Here is a 21,710-nt window from a genome sequence, read left to right on the forward strand (position 1 = left end):
AACAAGGATGCAATCAAGGATTACGTTGACGAAAAATTCTTGCCAATAAGAATGGGTGGAACGGTTAGACGTTTATATTTAATGCAAGGTGAAAAAACTTAATTAATTGTATTCATTTTTCACAGGATACCAAAGTTTACGAGTATGAACCAGGAAAATACAGTTAACTATTTGATAATCTTTGAAAGTGAAAATATAAGACGATGTATCATTTAATTTTAAAATAAATTTACCATAATTTTAGCTATTAAATGATCGAAGTAGTGTGTGTATTTCATATTCGATTTTTGGATGCATCTCAAAGGGGTTCTTTTTTACCCACCCGCCGTACCGAGCTTTACGAGGAAGACAATTGCCACGCACAAATCCCTTTAAGGCCGTATAAATCCAAATGGTGTTGGTCTCAATAACTACAGATTTTAAAAATACAGTTCGAACAACTTTCATTCCGATAAAGTGTATCAATGGGCAAAAGCATCGACTTACCAATTCCCCCCTTTCCACTATAATTTCTACGAATAAGGTTCGCAATTTTAACGTCAGTTAAAACGAACTGAATTAGGTTTAATGACGGACAGATTAACACGTACACGTTAAGACATACCCATTAGATCCTCAAACAGACGAAATATCGAAAGATATTAGAATTGTGGCTTCTGCTTCTTCGTTTCCTTCAACCCCAATCATGGATTCATCAACATTTTTCGCTTGGTTATCGGCATCTTCATCGGCATTATTATGTTCCTCAACATCTTCACTAATATCGTCTCTCTTTTCACTATCGTCTGATCCGTCAACATTTACAATTTGGTCTCCATCGGTTGTACCCTGAGCAACGTTTGCTTGATCCACAATTTTGGGTACGTCAATCATTTCTCTCTTGTCTCAACGTCAATTCCTGCACCACCATAGTTGGGTCCGTTAACATGATTTGTTTCTTCAACGACAGGGATAGAAGTATCAGGGACGTACCGTCTCAGTTCATCCAAATCCGCTTTGTCAGCAATAACCAGAGGTAATCGAGCAAGTACTGGAAATCAAACTGACAAGCTTCCCCATTATTACTTGGTACTGAACAAGACTTCCGCTGCAAAAACTGCAATTTGTGCGCATTTATCATTGTCGTGGCAGTAGGGTTCGAGCAAGTTGAATAATTCAGCTTTGTTTTCATACAATTTGTCCAGTGTTTGTTCGTTGTCTTTTATTAAGGACTCATCGTAGGCACATGCAACACCGAGGATTAGCGTTATCACTCAAAATAGTAAAACCCCCTTCATGGCGGACCGCGGCGTTTTATATCTTGAACCTAATGCGAAAGAGGAATCCAATTTGTTTAAAAAATAATTATGCTTCAACGAAATAATATATTTGATGCGTTTCGGAAAATTATACTTTGTTAAACATTTTATTCAAAGATAAAATTCAGGATGAATTACTGAACAATTTTTGTCAAATAGACGTAGTGAATATTACGAGTTAACTATTTTATACTTTTTTATATCTTTTCTCTAAAGTTTAAATGCAAGCTTTTTTAAACGCAGTTGTTTAGTATTTCAATGACTTTAAGTAAACGTATAATTTAAGGACGCTTTAACCGATTACCGATCCAAGGATTATTTATTAGAAAATAAATCATTAAGGTTATTCATTACACTCTTATAGAACTGTCCATTAAACGTAAGGCATAGGTGCTTAATTAAAAGGTTATCTAGATTATGTTGGCATCTTTGGCCAAATCGTAGAACATTGATTGCTCATTCTTCAAGAGAGCATCTGGAGAGTCAAATTCCACAATTCGGCCTTGATCGAGAACCATCACCCTATGAAGAGTTAACACAATAAGTCAATAATTTTACGCCGATTTAATTAGGTAAACTAACTTGTCGTAATCTAAGATGGTGTTTATTCTGTGTGCTATGGTGATGATAGTCGAGCTGGCGAATTCCTTCTTGACGGTCTCTTGAATGAGATCGTCGGTGTCCATGTCCACTGAGGCCGTCGCTTCGTCCAAGATCAGGATCTTGGTGCTCCTCAACAAGGCACGAGCCAAGCAGACCAACTGACGCTGACCGACGCTCAGGTTGTTGCCTCCTTCGGTCACGGGGTGATCTAATCCCTGCTCGAGTGAAGCCACGAAGGACTTCAGGTGCGATTGTTCGAGGGCGGCCCACAGTCGCTGGTCGTCCTGTTGACTGAAGGGATCCAGGTTGAGTCTGAGTGTGCCCGAGAAAAGAACAGGCTCTTGGGGGATGATGGTCAGTCGCGATCTCAAATTGGACAAGCCCAATCCCTCCAATTCCACTCCGCCTATGACGATCTGACCGTGCACCCCCTCGATTATACGGAAGAGCGCCAGCGTCAGCGACGACTTTCCCGTTCCTGTCCGCCCCACCACGCCCACTTTCTCTCCGGCTTCGATCCTGACGTCTATGTCCTTCAAGACCATATCCAATCCTTCTCGGTATCTGGTGCTGTAGTCCTGGAATATGATTTGTCCTCGCTGAGGCCAGTCAGTTGGCGGTTGACATTCTGGTTTCTCCCACTCGGCCTCGGACTCCAAACGACAATATTCGTCAACTCTTTCTATGGAGACGACATTTGATTCCAAACCCGTGATGGCAGCGATAAACACTTTAATCACCTGTAGAAGCTGTGAGATCAATATATTTAGTACATCATTGTAGAAAATAACTAATTGTTCCAAGCAACAGAAAAGCCTGCACAATTTATTTTCGAAACTAAGGGCAAATTTTTAATTATCCAAATAGATTAAATAACTTAATATTTTTCATAGATTATAGAATTAAATATCTTTCATCTATGTTTAAAAAAGTTTCGATCAAGCAGCGGATAGGGTGAAAGGTCATACCACGAATATATAATATTTTCATCAAAGATATTACTTTTTTTATGAAAATAGTATATATTTTTGATCATACTCGTTTCCTCAATATCCTAAACCCTTTTCAGCCGTCCTGCTTCGAGTCGCGGGAAATGGATAAAATTTCGAAAATTTAGCCCATTTATGACACCCGCAGTTCTAGTATTTTTACTATTTTAAGCGTACTGATGACGAAAGTGGAAACATGGTTTCATCAATTTGTGTGAAAGTCCGAGCAAAAAAATCGTCTAATAATTAAGATGATTTAAATTTAATGATCACGGGTTTTGTCACTGATGCCAGATTGAGAGAAATTTCCTATATCTAGGGAAATTTTGACTACTTAAAACGGTAAAAAGTGAAATTCCACCAAGCATTTGCTAAATCTGGGGAAGTTCCAAAGGGAGAAATATTTTATTTAAAGCCAACAATCTCAACATAAAAAATTAAACACCTTCATCCAATTGACTCAAGTTGGATTCACATTAGATGGCAGCCCTGCTACTGTTTTTAGTAAGTTCAGAACAATGAATTATCGAAAGCTATCTGCTAAATAACTTACCAATTGTGGACGTTACTATAACTTAGTAACGACCATAATAGGCCAGTTATTTAGCAGACGACAATACATCGCCAAAAACAGTTGTCATGCCTCATTTATCCCTGGTAATACTATCATTTTGTATGCGCGGAATCTGGCAGCCCTGAACTAGGGAAATTTTGGTCCAAAAAGGGAAATTACATTTTTTCCAACCTGGTTGATAGCAGGGGTTTTCATTCTTTTAGAGTTCGTTGGTTCGATAAATTGAAGTTACACTTTAATTTTTACACAATGGTTCCGTTCGACCGAACTTCTGCACCTTGGGCGGTTTTCGAAAAGTGGAACATGAACTCAAAATATTGTACTTAACAAATGTTCATTGCTATCATCTCTCCGATAATAACGAAGTAGCAAGGTGTTACATTTTCAAAATCTAAATTAATAAAAGACCGGAAAGTGTAAAAGATAAGTGTTAAAATAAATTGCCTGAAGCCAAGATATTTAAATTTTCACTTTAGAAGACTTGATTATAAAACATCAATTACTTGAAAAATTCTGATCTTAGTGTTTTTTTCACCAAAATTACTTGAGTAAAAACATTTTATCATGAAACATGTCCATCATTTTAAAAATAGTAAGGGGTTGTATTTTATTTTCTCTCAAAAATTTACAATTATGTTTGAGTATTCGGCCCTATACGGAGAATAAAATGGGCTGAAAATCGATAATAGCTTATAAAATAAAAACCGTATGAAAACTTGACAAAACGCGTTCGTTAATTTTAAAGTTTTCAAAGTTTCTAATATTAACGAGTTGTATAGCTCACAATAGATTACGATCAATATACAGATCTTTCCAACACTAATAACTACATCACAGCAAACTGCCTATGTAATTTTCCGCTTCGCAATAATTCCAATTTAACAATATAAAACTTTAAACTCATCAAGCTCAATTTTTCAGATATCCCAGTATTTTAACCTCCTAAAAGCAAATATTAGTCGAAAGTAAAACCTACTATCAGGCTAGTGTCCTGTAAAAATTTCCTGAAAATGTCATGTTTTCTAGAACTACTATTGAGAGGAAAATACTTGCGTAAATAATGATGAAAAATACTTTGGGAAAATGAAATTTTTGTGAAAAAACTAAGATAAGAATTTTTTTCAATAATTGATGTGTTACAATCATGTCTTCAAAAATTTAAATTTGAATATCTGCACTTCAGGCAATTAATTTAAACACTTATCTCTACACTATCCGGTCTTTGAGTACAAAGACAATTTTTATTAATATCTGTTACTTTAGTCTTAATATTAATTGGAATTGTTTAGAAGCCTTAGAAGAGTAAAAGTCTAAGGGCGTTGCGCGTCCATTAGTTAACGCGTTTGAACTAACCAACCATCTATTATATAACTGCCAATCCTGACTGCTTGACTTGACAATCAACGACCAGTCAAACTCAAATTGCTTTCCCATCATTTTCACAGAGGAAGCGGTAGTGTTACACCACAAAAGATTCCGTAAACTTGTTCACAAACAGATTCCGTAAACTTGTCCACAAACAGATTCCGTAAACTTGTTCTCAAAGAGATTCCGTAGACTTGTGCGCCAACACATATCGTAAACCTTTGCACCAACACGTGTCATAAATTTGTGCACCAAAACACGTGTCATAAACTTGTACACCAAAACACTTGTCATAAACTTGTGCACCAAAACACTTGTCATAAACTTGTACACCAAAACACTTGTCATAAACTTGTACACCAAAACACTTGTCATAAACTTGTACACCAAAACACTTGTCATAAACTTGTACACCAAAACACTTGTCATAAACTTGTGCACCAAAACACGTGTCAAAAAATTGAGGAAGCGGTAGTTACACCACAAAAGATTCCGTAAACTTGTTCACAAACTGATTCCGTAAACTTGTTCACAAACTGATTCCGTAAACTTGTTCTCAAAGAGATTCCGTAGACTTGTGCGCCAACACATATCGTAAACCTTTGCACCAACACGTGTCATAAACTTGTGCACCAAAACACGTGTCATAAACTTGTACACCGAAACGCTTGTCATAAACCTGTGCACCAAAACAAGTGTCAAAAAATTGAGGAAGCGGTAGTTACACCACAAAAGATTCCAAAAACTTGTTTTCAAAGAGATTCCGTAGACTTGTGCGCCAACACATGTCGTAAACCTTTGCACCAACACGTGTCATAAACTTGTGCACCAAAACACGTGTCATAAACTTGTACACCAAAACGCTTGTCATAAACTTGTGCACCAAAACACGTGTCAAAAAAATTGAGGAAGCGGTAGTTACACCACAAAAGATTCCGTAAACTTGTTCACAAACAGATTCCGTAAACTTGTTCACAAACAGATTCCGTAAACTTGTTCTCAAAGAGATTCCGTAGACTTGTGCGCCAACACATATCGTAAACCTTTGCACCAACACGTGTCATAAACTTGTGCACCAAAACACGTGTCATAAACTTGTGCACCAAAACACGTGTCATAAACTTGTACACCAAAACGCTTGTCATAAACTTGTGCACCAAAACACGTGTCAAAAAAATTTAGGAAGCGGTAGTTACACCACAATAGATTCCGTAAACTTGTTCACAAACAGATTCAGTAAACTTGTTCTCAAAGAGATTCCGTAGACTTGTGCGCCAACGCATATCGTAAACTTTTGCACCAACACGTGTCATAAACTTGTGCACCAAAACACGTGTCATAAAATTGTGCACTGAAACCGGTAATCTAGCCAAATTACCTGTAACCGATAATCTAGCGTAATTACCTGTAACCGATAATCTAGCCCAATTACCTGTACCGGTAATCTAGTTTAATTCTCTTTCATAGGTGATATAGTTTAATTACCTTTCATGGGTGATCTACTCTTTTACCATTCATGGGTGATCTACATTTTTGCCTTTCATGGGTAGTTTAGTTTAATTACCTTTCATAGGTAGTTTAGTTTAATTACCTTTCATAGGTAGTTTAGTTTAATTACCTTTCATAGGTAGTTTAGTTTAATTACCTTTCATAGGTAGTTTAGTTTAATTACCTTTCATGGATAGTTTAGCTTAATTACCTTTCATTGGTAATATAGTTTAATTACCTTTCATGGGTAATCTACTTTAATCACCTTACATTGGTAATCTACTTTAATCACCTTTCATGGGTAATCAAGTTTAATTACCTTTCGTGGGTAATCAAGTTTAATTACTTTTCGTGGGTAATCAAGTTTAATTACCTTTAAAGTGGCTATTTTCGCTACCTAACCCATACCACTAAAAAGTCGTATGTTTCACAGTTTCAAGGTAAACCACGTAATTCAGACTATGTAATTAAAACTATGGAAAAAAATACTTAAACTTAATTGGTTTAATGAAACTTCAAAGTGCTCAAATTTAATGTTTAACCTTTCATTTAAAACCGTTTTCAGACCTATCGAGCATACAGTCTTCAAAAAATGGTTACAGCAAACATTTCCCATGTTATTCCTACGGGAAAATTTCCCCTCTTTTGCCAAATTGACTGTATAATTTTATGTAAATGAAAACCACCCTTAGCAACTTTATTTTCTATACGAAAAACTACAGCAAGGATCTCTTTGAAATTTTAACCACGTTTTGAGGGTCCGAATTGTAGTTCAGTGGAATTTTTTCAAAACAGCAAACATAATAGAGGAAAGTAACATCAAATCAAAAAACGACCCTTTTACGTTAAAGTCAGTTTCAAGTCTTATCTAAGAGAGCGGTAGCTCTCTTCGAATACAAGGGAAAAGGGGGAAATAAGCCATAATCCGTATTATTTCCATTGATATTACTGTAAAATGACGTTTATAAAGACAAATTTATATTTAAATTAGGGTAAATATTTATATTCCAGTATTTTGTTGAGATATTATTGAATTTTTAATGCATTTTCTTTGTAGTTCTGTTATATTTTGTCATAACGAACAATTTTATTAGCGCAGTATCTAGAAGTTTCACCTTCCTACTGCTTGTGGTCGCTAGCAGCCTGTAAACTAAAAATATTTGTTTATTTTGAACCCAACCTAAAATTAAGTTCTGTTTCTCTTCGCTATATCAATCTCCCATTCAAACCCCGCATAGACTATCTTGAGATACTCTTTGTTAAATCAGTATAGGCCTAACTATCGGTCCTTATTGCATTATCGCACTAAAGTGACGTTTCACTATCCCACGAGTATCAACAGTTAAACGAAACACCAGCATAGATTTTAGCTTGTGGAAAACACTTTGATTTTCTTGCTTCGTCTTCATTGGTAGCGCTTACCCGATCGGCATTAGCCAAGATCAATCCTACAAAGTCAGTTGACAGAGTCCCTTTACTTAAAATTATAAAAATTGCAGTGCAAAACATCAAGCAATTGCCCAAGATATTGTAGCGTACTGTCAGCCATCTGGAAAGATATTGCATTTTTGTGAATTTTAGAAATGAGTAACGGCTTGGAATTCCCGCTTTGCTTTGCATCCACAGCGCGGTTTCAACAAAAAAGTAAATGGGTAATGCAGAAGCCGTCGCTCCAAAACGAAAAAGACTCAATTGAAAAATGATACAATTACATAGGCTTAATTACCTTTGCGCCATATTCATCATGTAGTTAGCAGCAATGCATTCGTCAATCAGTTTCAGGAACTGTCCTTCGAAATTCTTTCCGGCGTCACACGCCCTGATGACAGTGCTGCCAGCCACTGATCCTCCCACGTGCGACAACAAGGAGGAATTTCTCAAGCTTGTTATCCGCTTGAATTGACGATTGCTCGACATCAAGAAGCGCTGCGAAAGATATTGAAAATTCTTCAGTTTAAGACGTAAATCCCCCAGAAGAACGCCGCGGCTTAGAAGTGCATGCTTTCTACACTTTCTGCATTAAATTATATTAGTGCCAAAACACTTTTAGCGGTTCAGCATTTCAAAGGCTTGTAGGTTGATTTTAAAGCACTGTGTGGAGAGGTTTCAGTTAGAATAGCCGTGACTTCATTCCCGTCGCTTAATAAAATGTCTGTTGAAAATTTCGATAATAACCTTGCTGTATTTTCAACAGTCTCATTTACTAATTATCTAAGCTTTGCCTTTGAAGGAATGTTCACACTAAGGCTGTGATTTATTTACAGGTGAGTCCCTTTACAATTCTCCAAGCTCTGAAATGTAATCAACTCCTGAAGCGACTATCCCCCACTCTTTAAAAATTCTGTGTTAAAAATTGAGGGTGATACTGAATACTTACTTAGGAATGGAGACTGAAATTGAGTTCCTACCTGAAGTAAAAGGTATCCAACAACAACAACAATGCACGGAATTATGAATAATGGTAAAATTATCGCAGTTCCTATCGGGTAAAAAACTAAAACTATCAATCCAAAATTGGTGAGTAATAACACAGGAGGTAATTGCTGGTCGAGGGCGTCGAAATCTTGGGAGAAACGATTGAGTATCCTTCCAACCGGGGTGGTGTCGAAGAAGGACATGGGAGAACGAGATACAATGTCGAGCATTTTCTCAAGTAGACTGTTTGCCGCTCGTAGACATCGAAATACGTTGATGATTGTGTTTAGAAATCCCAAAAAGGCTTGGCTTAGACCCAGAGCGACTAAGACAGCTATGCGGGTTGCCTTTAAGTCTGGGTTCGCTTTAAAATCTTCCTTGGAGTCTGCACACCACAGAGACAGCCAGTACATTGACGCGAAATTAAGGAATACAAAACAGGTGACTGATACTGTGTGGATCGCATACCATGTTATACCATAGGCTTTAAAATATTGTTTGTATTGTAATACGGATATCTGCAAATGCGCAATAACATTATCACGAGGGAAAATGTGTGTTGAGAGTTTTAGTTCTCAAGAAGCCAAGAAAAGTTCAAACTCTCCAGGTATATTAAAGAGCACATACGTTTCCTTTTTTGAGCGTCTCTTTGGTCATCAATTTTGCATAATCTTCACCTGAGACTTTTCCTTTGGATGCAAGATGAGATCTCTCAAGTTTGATATCAAACGTACAACAAAAATATTATTTATATCAAAATTCGTAAGATAGCAAAGCGTGTTTGACCACGGAGTCTGTATCTTAAGAGGAGCAGTAAGTGAGCCACTCTTTAGCCCCCGCGTACCGATCACAGTCTGAGATGTAATTAAAGGTCAATTTAGAAAATAACTCTCGCCTATGCAGTATTTAGGAGAGGTATTTCTATGGGCGCTAACATAATCTTTCGGTAAGCTGCGTGTGCTTTTTGTTAGTTGAGAACATTCCTTGTCGGTGGTCGCACTTCGGAGCATTGATAGATCAAATCCCCGAAAAGGGGGTGGTAACCTCTTAGTCCCGTATAGCATCTTCAATTTAAAATTTTATGGTCGTAACCTTCGGCTACTCCCAGCCTGTCACTCGAGCTGATCGAGACGCGGGGAGAGACAAATTGTACAGTGGAACTCCAGCCCTAACCGTTCTTCTTACAATACAGCCTCTATTGTCCAAATTCAATTACATAAAACTTTAGAATATAATTGGGAATTAGATGGAGGTTTTGGGAGTAACAGCTTGGGAAAAGTCATCTTAAGAAGTCTTTAGAACATTATTGGGAAAACATAGAAGGGAGAGTTTGGGAAAAGAATTCTTAAGCAGTGTTTGGAAAATTATTGGGACGTTATGGGAGAAACCATTTGTGGGAGTTTTTAGGAACAGTATTCTTAAGAAGCCTTTAAAAAATTATTCTTAAGTTGTGTTAGGAAAATTATTCTTAACAAGTGTTTGGAAAATTACTGGGACTTTATGTAAGAAACCATTTATGGGAGTTTTTGGGAAAAGTATTCTTAAGAAGTGTTTGAAAAATTATTGGGACGTTATGGCGGAAACCATTCAAAGAAAAATTTAGAACAATGTTTTTAAAGAAGTCTTCGGAAAATATTTTAAATTAATTAAGCAAGGTTAAATTATCATTAAAGGGCCAAAGGCGTTGGGTTTTGCTTGAATTAAAGGTTTAGAAATCACAAATAATAACAAAATTTATTCCGCACTAAAATTGTTTGATTCTGTCGCTGTAAATTTGAACTACAAACGAAACTTTCAATAAAAATCCAATAATATCTCAACAATTTACTGTAAAATGTATATATACCCTATTTTAAACATAATTCACGCATTTTAAGTATCATTTTACAATAATTCCTAATAAAATGTTACGGACTATGGCTTATTACGCCTTTCCCTTACATTTCCATAACCCTTCAAATCGTTTGCAACTGAAAATCCTTGCTGCTCCGTTGTTATCGGAGAGAACTGAGCAACGAACACTTCATTAAAGTGCAGTCTATTGAAGCTATTTTCTACTTTTCGATAACCGCCTAGAATGCGGGAGTTCGGTCGAGTGGGAGTTTTGTCCATCGGTAAAATATTACATGCCTAAAAACATAAAACATTGCAGGGCTCCATTTAGTGTATCTGCTTTAATAATTAAGAACTTTGCCAACTCCGGTTGGTTCATCACCTCTTTTTTTGGCTCTTTGATAAGAAATGTTTTGGGAGGTCAAGGGATATTGTTTAGGAGGCCCAAGGAATTTTTTGAAGAGGTCGAAGGAACTGTTTTGGAAGGTTGTGGAGATCATAGTGGGAATTCAGATTTGGGAGGTAATTGAAAATACTTTGGGAATTCCATGGGAACAATTGTTAAATGTTTCTAAAGTACGCCTATGTTCCTAGGAATTTTTTAAGACACTCTAAAGAAATAATTTTGGGAAAAAGGTGCCAAACTTCCCAATATTTCCCATTCCAAAACACACTCTTTCTAATATTATTTACGCTTTTTTAAGAAATTTTCCAAAGGGTTGAAAGAATCAATTCAAATAAGAGCTATCTCTACAAACAGTACTCCCAAGTATACGGTTGTCCACAAATACACTCGCTCGGTTATTTTGTACAGTACATGGTTAACTTGCATGACTTGTATCTTTTTCGCTTTTCTACTACGTACTGGCTGTAGAAAGTGTAGATATTAATCGCAATTTACTCACGATGGTTCTAATTTATTTTCGTCTCTCATGTCACTCATGTGTTGCGCGAAATAATCTCTGGTCATTCCCTGACGACTCATGATTTCGTCATAGGTTCCCCTCTCGATGATTCGTCCGTTGTTCATAAAGAAGATCTCGTCCACTTCTCGGATGAAGCTCAAATTGTGCGTCACCAAAACTCTCGTCTGTAACAAATTGAAAAGCTATTTGTCAAGCGAGCAAGGAAAGACCAAACAAAAGCAACTTTCAAAAGCGAGCGACTCAAAAAGCTTCATTTGCGTTAAAGGTTTACTTTCAATCGAAGAAATCCCTTTCGTCCGATGACTTCGTTGAAGAGATGTTTGGCAACGTGTGAGTCAACCGCCCCCAATGGGTCATCGAAGAGATAAACATCGTCATCCCGATAAATTGCTCTGGCCATGTTGACCCTTTGCTTCTGACCACCACTCAAGTTGACACCCTATCATGTAAAATTATTTAACTAACACATTACTAACGAAAGCAGTCATATATGAACTAGGAATGAAACGCTGGTACGCCAGGTTTTTCTTGTACAGCGCATCATATTTTTCAGTCTGTTTCCATAGCTTCTCGGAAAATAGACCTTATATGAACGGCGTTCATCGGGCATATTTTCGAAAAAAATCCACTGCTCTATGTTTAGCGCGCGGAAGCGCGACACCTCTCTTGCTTATTAGAATATCTAAGGACATGATAGTCTAATCACGTTAAGTCGCATTGGAACTACTATAGCGCTGCTTCGTATGAATCACCGGCGTTTCATCTTTTATCTAAATAAAAACCCTTCTCAGTCATCCAGAAAGAAAAAGACGCCATGATTGATATTGTAATGGACAGTCCAGAATATGGTCTCTGTATGGCGTCATATAATTCAGCCAATCGTGGGGTATGGACTTTTTTGGAAATCCTATACAACACTGTCATCTCCTGGCGCCATTTAGCGTTCTAGATCGGTAATAAACCTCGCCGACGCAACCTTTAATGGCAGTTCCATAAATGAAGGAGGAGTAGAAATTGAGTCATGTCGTGAGCCTAAACTCCTACAGTTTGAGAAAGGAGGTCAAAAGGGGTTAATTTGAGCCAACTTGAATAGTGTGCTCGCGGACGCTAGCTGCTCGGCCAATATATAGCGCTACGTGATTTAGTTGTCTATGGCGTCTGCTACGAGAAACCGAAGGCACGTCCTATCACCAAGGCTTGCTTCATACTGGTTGACTTATAAAATATACCTCACTGAGTGACTGGAGCGTCGCGAAACTATGGCTTCTCTTATTTTTTTTTTTTTTTTGACAGTGGACTACGAATAATGCTAGACATAGTTATTCATGTTGGTGAATAAACTCATGCTATTATTAAAATTTTTCTATCGAAGACTAGTCTGCTCCCCTGCTGCCTATAATCCGTCACAAAGCAACCAGTATTTGCCCTGTTTTTCTTTCAAAACGTAAAAAAAGTCGGGTAAAAAAACATAGGTTTGAGAAAACGGGAGGAAAATCCCACGCTGTACAATAATTTATTACCACACCCAGATAAAAAGGTATTTTTGTCTATGCAACCTGGAAAATGAATCTCTCATTCTCGGTACTGTGTAAACATTCTATTGTTATTTAGGAACGACAGCGATTACTTTAAAACTATTTAGTTTATTGTGCAGGACGACAGTGAGAATACACGCGATTAAATACAGTGCTTTTATAGATAATATTAAAAACTAATCGTTTGTTGTCAATTAAAAAACATCTATCAATAAAACAGAGACTATAGTAACAGAGTAATAAAACAAAAGGTCTTTAACAAGTTCAGAGTTAGTTACAACAGTCCCCCTTAAAGTCCGAGGTTTTAATTTTGCTTGTGTCATGAGTTGACCGAACGCCTAAGCTACTGATACACGACGCGTGTTTCTGGCTGAATAATCCTTTAGTCAGAACATCCGCTGGCATCTGATCCGTGGGCATATACTCCAGGGCAATGACTCCTCTTTCGAAAGTTTCGCGGACGAAATGATGTCTGATGTCGATATGCTTGGTTCGGGAGTGGAAAATGGGATTCTTTACGAGCTTCTGTGCGCCTTGGTTATCGTTGTGGATTTTAATTTTCTCCAAATGAACTCCAATTTCTCCCAGAAATTCACGAAGGTATATGGCCTCTTTCGTTGCATCGGCTATGGCCATGTATTCTGCTTCCGTGCTTGAGAGGGCTACTGTCCTTTGCTTTTTGGCTTCCCATGATATGGCGGCATTGGAAAGTATAAACGTGAATCCGGTATACGATCTTCTATCGTTTACGCAGCCACCCCAGTCAGCGTCAACGAATCCTTCGATTTCCTTGCTATTTTTCTGAAAGACGAGTCCATGTTCAGTCGTTCCTCTTAGATAACGTAGCACTCTCTTTCCCGCTGTCCAATGTTCATCATTGAAACTGGAATTAAATTGGCTAAGGGCTCTCACTGCGTATGCGATATCAGGTCGGGTGGAAGTAGCGAGGTACATCAGCGAACCGACGAGGCTTTGATATGGGATGTTTTCCATTTCTTCTTTGTTAGGGTTTTCCGGTTTCTTTAGCTTGGTATTGGCATCTAGTGGAGTTGCGATGGCCTTGCTATGTTCCATACCAAAACGTTGTAGAACGGCTTCTATATATTTCTTCTGTTTCATTGAAATGGTTCCTCCAGTGATGTCTTGGTGGAATTCGATCCCCAAGCAATGGTGTATATTTCCCAGGTCCTTCATTTCGAATTTGTCTTGTAGGTCGGCTTTAGTCTTCGTCATCAATTTTATGTTATTAGATGCGATGATGATGTCATCGACGTAAACTGCAATAAGCATAATATCTTCATTCTTTCGTGACATGTAGATACACGGTAAGTACTGCAAGAATCGTCTGAAAGAAAATAATGAACAGCCCATTTTTTACATGTCACCATTTCCCTTGACGCAACTTTCTTGCGCATTTATAATGAAGCAAAATCACTCCATCGACAAAGACACCGTTGAAGGCATTAACAGAATGTAAGATCACTTCATATATTTCATCTAAAATGTAGCAAACCCCTTCCCCGGGTAAAATGTATTCTTCCCTCAAATTAGTTAGGCCTAAGACAATTAAACACAAATGGAATAGAATGGAGATACGGCACGTTGTTCTTTTGTATCTGCGCCTGTCTAACGCCACGCCGCGACCAATATTGAAAGTTTTCCGACTCAAACTAGAGCCATAATTGAGTTGAAAGGTTTCGGGACTCTCTCGCTAGGGACGACGACAGGCGATGCCATTAGAAGAACTGGGGTTTTAGCTTATCATTCCAGTCCATTGGCCTTACGTTAGGCTCTAAAATGCTGTTGCTGACTAACTCGAAGGTTGCAACAGAATGGAGACTGTGAACTATTATTCTAGGAATTTCTAAACATCCAAGTGTCACAGTAAGGTTCCTTCCTGGCCTGTGACATCATCGTGGTCATCGATTAAATTGTTCATAACTGCATATCTTTTGGCAACCGCAAATATATTCGATCACATTTTGTGTGTTTAGGGTGTATGCGAGCCTTAAATAATCGGTACGCGACAATTTGGTCTCGCCGTTATGGTCTCGCCGATCTTGTATCGCCGTTTTGGTCTAGCCGATTTGGTCTCGAGACAATAAGGCCTTCGGGCAAATGGGTCTCGAGACAAATTGGTCCCGGTACAATTTGGACTCGAGACAATAGGGTCTTGGGGCAAATGGGTCTCGGGACACTTTGGTCTCGAGACAAATTTGTCTCTAGACACGAAAGTCTCCTTTTAAAAAAAATATCACCCCTTCAGCATTTTTTTAACCAGCCAAATTTAACCGAACCAAACCTTACCTAACCAAACCTAACCTAACCAAACCCAACCCATTCAAACCAAAGCAAACCTAATCCGACCCAACCTTGTTTGGAGGTAGGAAGATTACTTATATGAGTATTAAAAGCCCGCCTCTTAGCACGAACAATTTATAAGCAATAATAGAAATATTTTGGAAAATGTGGCAGCTAATTAATAGGAGAATATTTTGGAAAAGGTGGTAGCTAATTAAAAGGAGAATATTTTGAAAACGGTGGCAACGAATTATTGGAACCATTGTTTTGGAAAAGGTGGCAACGAATTATTGGGACCATTGTTTTGGAAAATGTGGCAACTAATTAGGTAACCAAATAATCACCAGACCAAACCGTCCCGAGACCAAATAATAACGATACCAAATAGTAACGAGACGAAATAACCACGATACCAAACCATCCCGAAACCAAAAAATCACGAGACCAATTCGGCGAGACCATATTTTCCTGTTCCGTTAAATAATTGAGAGTGCGCTAGATTTTAAGGATAAGATATTTTTCGCCGTCCCAGTCAGCAACGTCATCAAAACGTAGTTTAAGTGAACCAATAAGATAATTTAAAATTTTCGTTACATTTTGAAGGGAGGGGCTCTATACTGGTCTTTGAGTCGGACTGAAGTAAATCCATTCTCCATTCCTGCTTCTAAAATTAAATCTAGCCCTGATTTTATTTTAATAACTGTCAAGTAAAAGTGTAGAATAAAATTAAGCATTCTACTCGAAGCTCATAATTTCAGAATTGATTTCTACTCAGACCACCTCACCCACGGACAGGCAAAGCCATGTAAAACCCGCGTAGCACGAGCCCTCACGCGTCTACCGACCGCAATTTATCGTCAAATGTCCAGTAAAGAAAAATTCGTCTTCAATGGTTCGGGATATTTTTTAGCCAAGGCTTAATACTAGACAGACTTTATTAACAATACCAAAAACTAACTTGATAGATCGTTTTTGAATCTATAAATAGAGAGAAGCTAAATTAAATAATGAAATTCATCTCACTTTTAGAATTTAGTCAGATTTTCTCTCCATATCGGTGACTGGAGACCTCTACTCCTCAAAAAACACAATGGCGCGAATTTTACTAGGGTTTGACGAAAAACATCCAACATCCACCGCCCCAGCGCCAGTGTCAGGCGTTGCTCTAAACAAACCTAGCTCCCTATTCAGTTGCCTGCCCATGGGTTAGGTGGTCTGAGATTTCTCACTCCTATGACATCTTTTTACTGTCCACGATTTTCATCGTAATATATACGGAAAACAACTTTTTAGGAAACGTGGCTAAGAAAAGACTCGCTGCCAGCTCATGATAGTAAGAATAAATATCGACACTTTACCCTGGTATATATTGACAACGCTCAAGTTTTGTCTTATACCGTACCTAATCCACTGCCGTGTAGAATAGCAGAACGATGAAACCGCACATTTGTCGACATATCCTTACACTAACGACGGAAGGCCTAGTATTGTTACGTTTTAATTTGATAGACAACTGTATCGAGGCTGATTCATTAAAGAGTATATAAATTCGAAATAGCTTCTTTATACGCCGGTTTTTTTCTTTCTTTTGTTTTTGCTGGGGGTACACGGACACAGCGGCGATATTCTGTTTTTTCTGTGGATTCAGGGTTATTGAAAAAATCTCGTAGGAATTTTATTTCTAAGCTAGGCTGTCAATGCGCAGTGTGCATTATCATTTTTTAACAGTTACACCCAACCCATGTAGATAATACGAAATGGATTTTTCTGTTTGCAGAGTCCGATTCGCTGCTTCTTCAAAGTTGTGCGATAAAGCTATTTATCTGCATTATTGGATTGCGAACTTGAGATGCACCTCATCAGAAAGTGGCGTTGACCAATCAAAAAGCAATGCTGACTTAAGTAGTAATTTGATGACTGTTTTTGCAGTTAGTCTAATTCCAGCGATCTTAGCTTTAAGCTACGAATGGATCAAGTGGTGTTGCTGCTCTTCTATTTAAATTTGACCACGGAATCTGTACTCATGAATTTGATAAGCGGTTACAGAAATGAGCCGTCAAAATATTTTGTGGAAACTGAGCACTATTCTCCAGTCTTATATACCGAACTTTAATATCAAAGCAGTAAATTAATTGATTCTTGTTTTAGAAATATAGTACGTTCACGGATCACTTACTCTAGTGGCCCGTGTTTAATTTATAGGAACAACTTGAGGTGGGACGGCTTAGAGTTTATCGATTTCACCTCGCAGCAAATAATCAGTTTAACTGTATTAGTTAGTATAGGGCACGAAAGAGGTGTGCGGTTAACCGTTTCAGTCGAATAATTCGATCAAATACCGAACCGAATTATTCGATCTGGTATTCGATAAACCCATTTTCACTAATCGATACAAATATCGAATACCGAACTGACTATTCGGTTAAAGTTCGACTATCATAAATTTAGGTCCTTGGCACTAGAGAGACCACCTTATTGAAAACAAAATATCATCCCGATTTCATTTGTCTCCCATCAAAAACTACCAGCAAGTGCCTAGTAAAATTTTAAGAAACACTTGGCCTCCAATGAGGAGAGGTATTTGAAATTTAGGAGCTTCTAAATGTTTTTCTCCTTGCTGTGTATTAACTATCCGCGAATATTAGGGTTACCACCCGATTAATCTCGAATAGTTAAGCCTAGTATTCGCGAGTATTAGGGTGAACTATTCGCGAATACTAGGCTTAACTATTCCCGATTAATCGATTAGTAAAAAAATTACTAAGGCATAACTATTCGGTATTCGATTTGGAATAAACTATTCGATTCGGTATTTGATAATAAAAATTTTTAGCATTCGATAACCGGTTCGATACCCAAAAAATGGTATCCCTAGGGCACGAGCACCCATCTATAAATTGTATATAAGGACCATGCCATTAAACAAACCACAGGATTAAGCGCCACAAGACCAATCTTATATATTCAATAAAGCGCCACAACATCTAACATGTATTATGTCAACCATGATTTCATACTCGATTATTAATTATCACCGTATAAATCAAGGTAGCCATATTTTGAAAAAAGATTGACTACTCGTGATCTACTCATCCCAATTGCATTTAGTGAAAACCTTTCTACTATGAATCAGCCCCAAGGAATACGAAAATCGCATTTATAACCGTGAGAATGCATATTGTGAAAGTTGCTAACTTTGAACTTCCGGTTTCCGGTATTCGTTTGCAATGGACAACTGTATAAGTAATGTAAATTCAAAAAGTAAATCGGTTTCCTTTTGTGTTTTAACCAACACACCACTTATAAATATGATTATAGTTACGTGTAGCTTGCCAATCAATGTCCCTATATTAACACAACTCCCTATCAATAATATGGTAAAAAACCATCCTTAAGAAATTAAGAATCACGTGCATGTCATACTTATTCCTAAGAGTTTGCATCTGCTAAATATCCATAAAATATTTGTACAAAAACAAATCTATTAAAAACGCAGTTATCACCACCAAACAAAGATAAAGCATAATGTATTCATATAACCACAAGAAATATGATAAGTTATATTTTATTAAATGTAATCGGTCGTTTCCACGAGAGGCTGAGTAACTTAGCTATTAGAGGAGGGTCAATAACTTCCATTGCACCTATCGAGAGTTGAGTAATCTCTTATCTAAGATGGGAATTTTTCATCCTCAGTTCATATAGGGGAGCTAAGGAAAAACATAATACCCTATAGCAACAATTGCTCCACTCAAACAGAAAAACCACCCTTTTACTTGACTTTGAACTTGAAATTAGACAGCAGTTTCATTTAGAGAGCTCTCAAGCCGACTATCAATACTCCTCTGGCTTCTTTAATGGAATTGAGGGGTACTTAATTTTAACAGTTTTTGAGGTTTTATTTCTTATATTGATTAGTGACGGAAATTCTTTCAATGGATACACAAGCAAAAACCAGTAATGAATCTAAAAATGATGTTGATATTTTACGAAAAAGATTTTTCGACGATTTGGAACAAAATAATTCAAGTGAGTTTATATTTTATATGGGGAGTGTGATTGACGCCCTCCTGATTTTGACTTTCACTTTTACTCATTAATTTTACGCTTCCCTTGTTTGTATCTAAAAAACTAACAATTCTTCAATACTTCTTGCTGTTATATTTTTAAAAATAAGATTAGGGAGATTATCATTCTAGTGGGATAAATGAGGTAAGATGGATTGGAAATTATTATGGGCGAACTGCGGCACCGTAACTCACCCAGTGTATCTCGCACACGCCTCTACTCAGGGTGGGCGATTGTTAAGTGCTGCCGCGAAGCGTTATTTAATTGAATGAGATATAGCTTCTAATTTTAAGACAAAGGGGGCGTCATTTACGATTTCGTACTGTACGACGCTACCAAAACGATGAGGATGCTGGGAGGACTACGGTGATAAAGGTGGGGTACAGAGGACACGTTATGGGTATGGAGGTTTCCACTCCATCTGGTATATCAAGGTTACTTTAAATTAATTACAAAGCACTGTATAAAACTAGGCGCAAAATACTACTTTCTTTGCACTCTTTTTAAATACAAAGTCCTTGCTTAGACCGCCATCTATCGCAAACTAACAGATCAATCGTTACAAACAGACAGACAGATAAAGTTTGCGTGTTCCGTGTTCCTTATTATAGCTTTAGAGGATTATGAAGAAGTGGATTTGGCACGATTTCGTTGTGATGATAGTTACTGCGAACTGTTCTTAGCTCACCATCAAGGTGATATCGATAAAGCTTTGTACACGGTGAACGAGGCCTTCAAATGGAGGAAACAATTTGGTGTTAAAGGTGTATTTTTCAACTGTGCTTTAAACTTTTCGATTGACGAACTGATTTCTGAAATGATATTTTGATACTAAATTATTTCAGACATTACAGAAGAGTCGATACCATTGGAGTTAAGAAAACTGGGTATAATTACAATGGGAAATCAATATGATAAAAAAGGAAGTCCAATTAGTAATTATTTTTATATAAGTTAATTAAGCATAAGTAACACAAGAACAGTAGGTATGATATGTACTCATACCTGGTGGGTGAGAGAAAACCAACCAGTAAACCCCCTCCCCCTCGAAAGATCAACATGTTGTAGTTTAAGAGTTGCAAATCACCCGTTTTCACGCAAAACCCCCATTTGTAACATGGTGGGTAACCATCCTTGGAGAAGTGTCATACGTACTGTTACTAATGATTTAATTTCTTTTAACAAATAATAATTAATCTTCATTTTAACTTAAGTCAAGTTGACTTTGAGATTGTACCAGAGAGACTCAAAAATAGTTCCCGATGCAAAACGAGCTCTTGTATTTGCTGTTGAAAAATGTTTAAGCAACTCACCAACTAAGGCACTGACGTATTTATGCGACTGCGATGGAGCTGGCTTCTCCAATTACGTATGCATTAAATTATCTTTATCGCATCTATAATTTCTTGGTTACAAATGAGAAATTCATTATTTCTTTAACAGGATTTAGTAATGGCCATGTTTACGTTTAGGCTTTTTGTAAAGTACTACCCATCGGCAATAGGTAATGACAGAAATCATTTATGGATCTAGAATTGCTCAACCAGAGTCTGAAACGTTTTTATTCTTTAAAAATTTGACAGAGAACGTGTTGCTTTATGCAATGCCAAAGTCATTTGACGGTAAAATTAATTGATCGGTTACAGTAATAACCTAGCATTGCATTTTTTTTAATTTATTTGATTTTTTTTTTTGAAGCCATCTGGTTTGTAATAAAACCTTTGATACCGAAATATCTTCGTCACAAGCTTGTTATTGTCAACAAGGATGCAATCAAGGATTACGTTGACGAAAAATTCTTGCCAATAAGAATGGGTGGAACGGTTAGACGTTTATATTTAATGCAAGGTGAAAAAACTTAATTAATGGTATTCATTTTTCACAGGATACCAAAGTTTACGAGTATGAACCAGGAAAATACAGTTAACTATTTGATAATCTTTGAAAGTGAAAATATAAGACGATGTACCATTTAATTTTAAAATAAATTTACCATAATTTTAGCTATTAAATGATCGAAGTAGTGTGTGTATTTCATATTCGATTTTTGGATGCATCTCAAAGGGGTTCTTTTTTACCCACCCGCCGTACCGAGCTTTACGAGGAAGACAATTGCCACGCACAAATCCCTTTAAGGCCGTATAAATCCAAATGGTGTTGGTCTCAATAACTACAGATTTTAAAAATACAGTTCGAACAACTTTCATTCCGATAAAGTGTATCAATGGGCAAAAGCATCGACTAACCAATTCCCCCCTTTCCACTATAATTTCTACGAATAAGGTTCGCAATTTTAACGTCAGTTAAAACGAACT

At 37.3% G+C, this 21,710-nt stretch overlaps 4 protein-coding genes and 1 long non-coding RNA gene across 11 annotated transcripts; 3 read left to right on the plus strand and 2 right to left on the minus strand.

Moving 5' to 3' along the window:
* On the plus strand, positions 1 to 252 carry LOC149679075 (uncharacterized). Its single transcript, XR_016366297.1, has 2 exons — positions 1 to 63; positions 126 to 252. It is a non-coding gene; the product is annotated as an uncharacterized LOC149679075 (long non-coding RNA).
* Positions 253 to 1,392: 1,140 nt separating this feature from the next.
* On the minus strand, positions 1,393 to 14,340 carry LOC149679076 (ATP-binding cassette sub-family C member 1-like). The gene is made up of 9 exons (XM_089835980.1): positions 13,363 to 14,340; positions 11,763 to 11,930; positions 11,471 to 11,655; positions 10,931 to 11,039; positions 10,674 to 10,862; positions 8,044 to 8,243; positions 7,740 to 7,866; positions 1,881 to 2,650; positions 1,393 to 1,820 (listed from the first exon to the last, which is right to left on the minus strand). Exons 1-9 carry the CDS (start codon positions 14,338 to 14,340, stop codon positions 1,709 to 1,711), a joined length of 2,838 nt encoding a protein of 945 aa, XP_089692106.1. The 3' UTR covers positions 1,393 to 1,708.
* Positions 8,212 to 9,932, minus strand: LOC149679077 (ATP-binding cassette sub-family C member 2-like). Its single transcript, XM_089836873.1, has 2 exons — positions 9,360 to 9,932; positions 8,212 to 9,250 (listed from the first exon to the last, which is right to left on the minus strand). The coding sequence occupies exons 1-2, from the start codon at positions 9,387 to 9,389 to the stop codon at positions 8,636 to 8,638; spliced, it is 645 nt and encodes a 214-aa protein (XP_089692999.1). The 5' UTR covers positions 9,390 to 9,932; the 3' UTR covers positions 8,212 to 8,635.
* Positions 14,341 to 14,355: 15 nt separating the features above from the next.
* Positions 14,356 to 18,560, plus strand: LOC149679078 (uncharacterized). 6 transcript variants are annotated; one of them, XR_016366209.1, is made up of 4 exons: positions 14,356 to 14,499; positions 17,105 to 17,450; positions 17,530 to 17,624; positions 18,203 to 18,560. XR_016366209.1 is itself a non-coding variant. In XM_089836875.1 (2 exons), the coding sequence occupies exons 1-2, from the start codon at positions 14,405 to 14,407 to the stop codon at positions 17,325 to 17,327; spliced, it is 318 nt and encodes a 105-aa protein (XP_089693001.1). In that variant the 5' UTR covers positions 14,356 to 14,404; the 3' UTR covers positions 17,328 to 18,560. The 6 variants fall into 6 exon arrangements, 1 of the variants encoding a protein (XP_089693001.1); XR_016366207.1 differs by having other exon boundaries at positions 17,105 to 18,375; positions 18,436 to 18,560; XR_016366206.1 differs by having other exon boundaries at positions 17,105 to 17,624.
* A 490-nt stretch (positions 18,561 to 19,050) lies between these two features.
* On the plus strand, positions 19,051 to 21,407 carry LOC149679079 (motile sperm domain-containing protein 2-like). Of its 2 annotated transcripts, none has more exons than XM_089837235.1 (8): positions 19,051 to 19,356; positions 20,007 to 20,159; positions 20,241 to 20,330; positions 20,610 to 20,764; positions 20,839 to 20,899; positions 20,979 to 21,017; positions 21,094 to 21,210; positions 21,281 to 21,407. In XM_089837235.1, exons 1-8 carry the CDS (start codon positions 19,263 to 19,265, stop codon positions 21,301 to 21,303), a joined length of 732 nt encoding a protein of 243 aa, XP_089693361.1. In that variant the 5' UTR covers positions 19,051 to 19,262; the 3' UTR covers positions 21,304 to 21,407. The 2 variants fall into 2 exon arrangements, with proteins under 2 accessions (XP_089693361.1, XP_089693360.1); XM_089837234.1 differs by having other exon boundaries at positions 19,052 to 19,356; positions 21,094 to 21,218.
* Positions 21,408 to 21,710: the final 303 nt, after the last annotated feature.

Source organism: Phalangium opilio, unplaced genomic scaffold (assembly GCF_054372755.1).
Source record: "Phalangium opilio isolate 3A_F unplaced genomic scaffold, DU_Popi_V2 ptg000042l_1, whole genome shotgun sequence".
Classification (NCBI taxonomy): domain Eukaryota; kingdom Metazoa; phylum Arthropoda; class Arachnida; order Opiliones; family Phalangiidae; genus Phalangium; species Phalangium opilio.

Coding starts and splice junctions, on each gene's coding strand:
- LOC149679076 (XM_089835980.1), bottom strand. CDS start 14,340: ATGTCACGAAAGAATGAAGATATTATGCTTATTGCAGTTTACGTCGAT. Junction 11,040..11,470: donor GAAAATAAATTAGAACCATC/GTGAGTAAATTG, acceptor CTTCCAAAACAG/TTCCTTCGACCTCTTCAAAA. Junction 7,867..8,043: donor ATGATGAATATGGCGCAAAG/GTAATTAAGCCT, acceptor ATATCTTTCCAG/ATGGCTGACAGTACGCTACA.
- LOC149679077 (XM_089836873.1), bottom strand. CDS start 9,389: ATGACCAAAGAGACGCTCAAAAAAGGAAAC. Junction 9,251..9,359: donor AGACGCTCAAAAAAGGAAAC/GTATGTGCTCTT, acceptor GCGCATTTGCAG/ATATCCGTATTACAATACAA.
- LOC149679079 (XM_089837234.1), top strand. CDS start 19,263: ATGGATACACAAGCAAAAACCAGTAATGAATCTAAAAATGATGTTGAT. Junction 20,160..20,240: donor GAAACAATTTGGTGTTAAAG/GTGTATTTTTCA, acceptor AAATTATTTCAG/ACATTACAGAAGAGTCGATA. Junction 20,900..20,978: donor GTACTACCCATCGGCAATAG/GTAATGACAGAA, acceptor AAAATTTGACAG/AGAACGTGTTGCTTTATGCA.
- LOC149679078 (XM_089836875.1), top strand. CDS start 14,405: ATGTCACCATTTCCCTTGACGCAACTTTCTTGCGCATTTATAATGAAG. Junction 14,500..17,104: donor GTTGAAGGCATTAACAGAAT/GTAAGATCACTT, acceptor TTCTGTTTGCAG/AGTCCGATTCGCTGCTTCTT.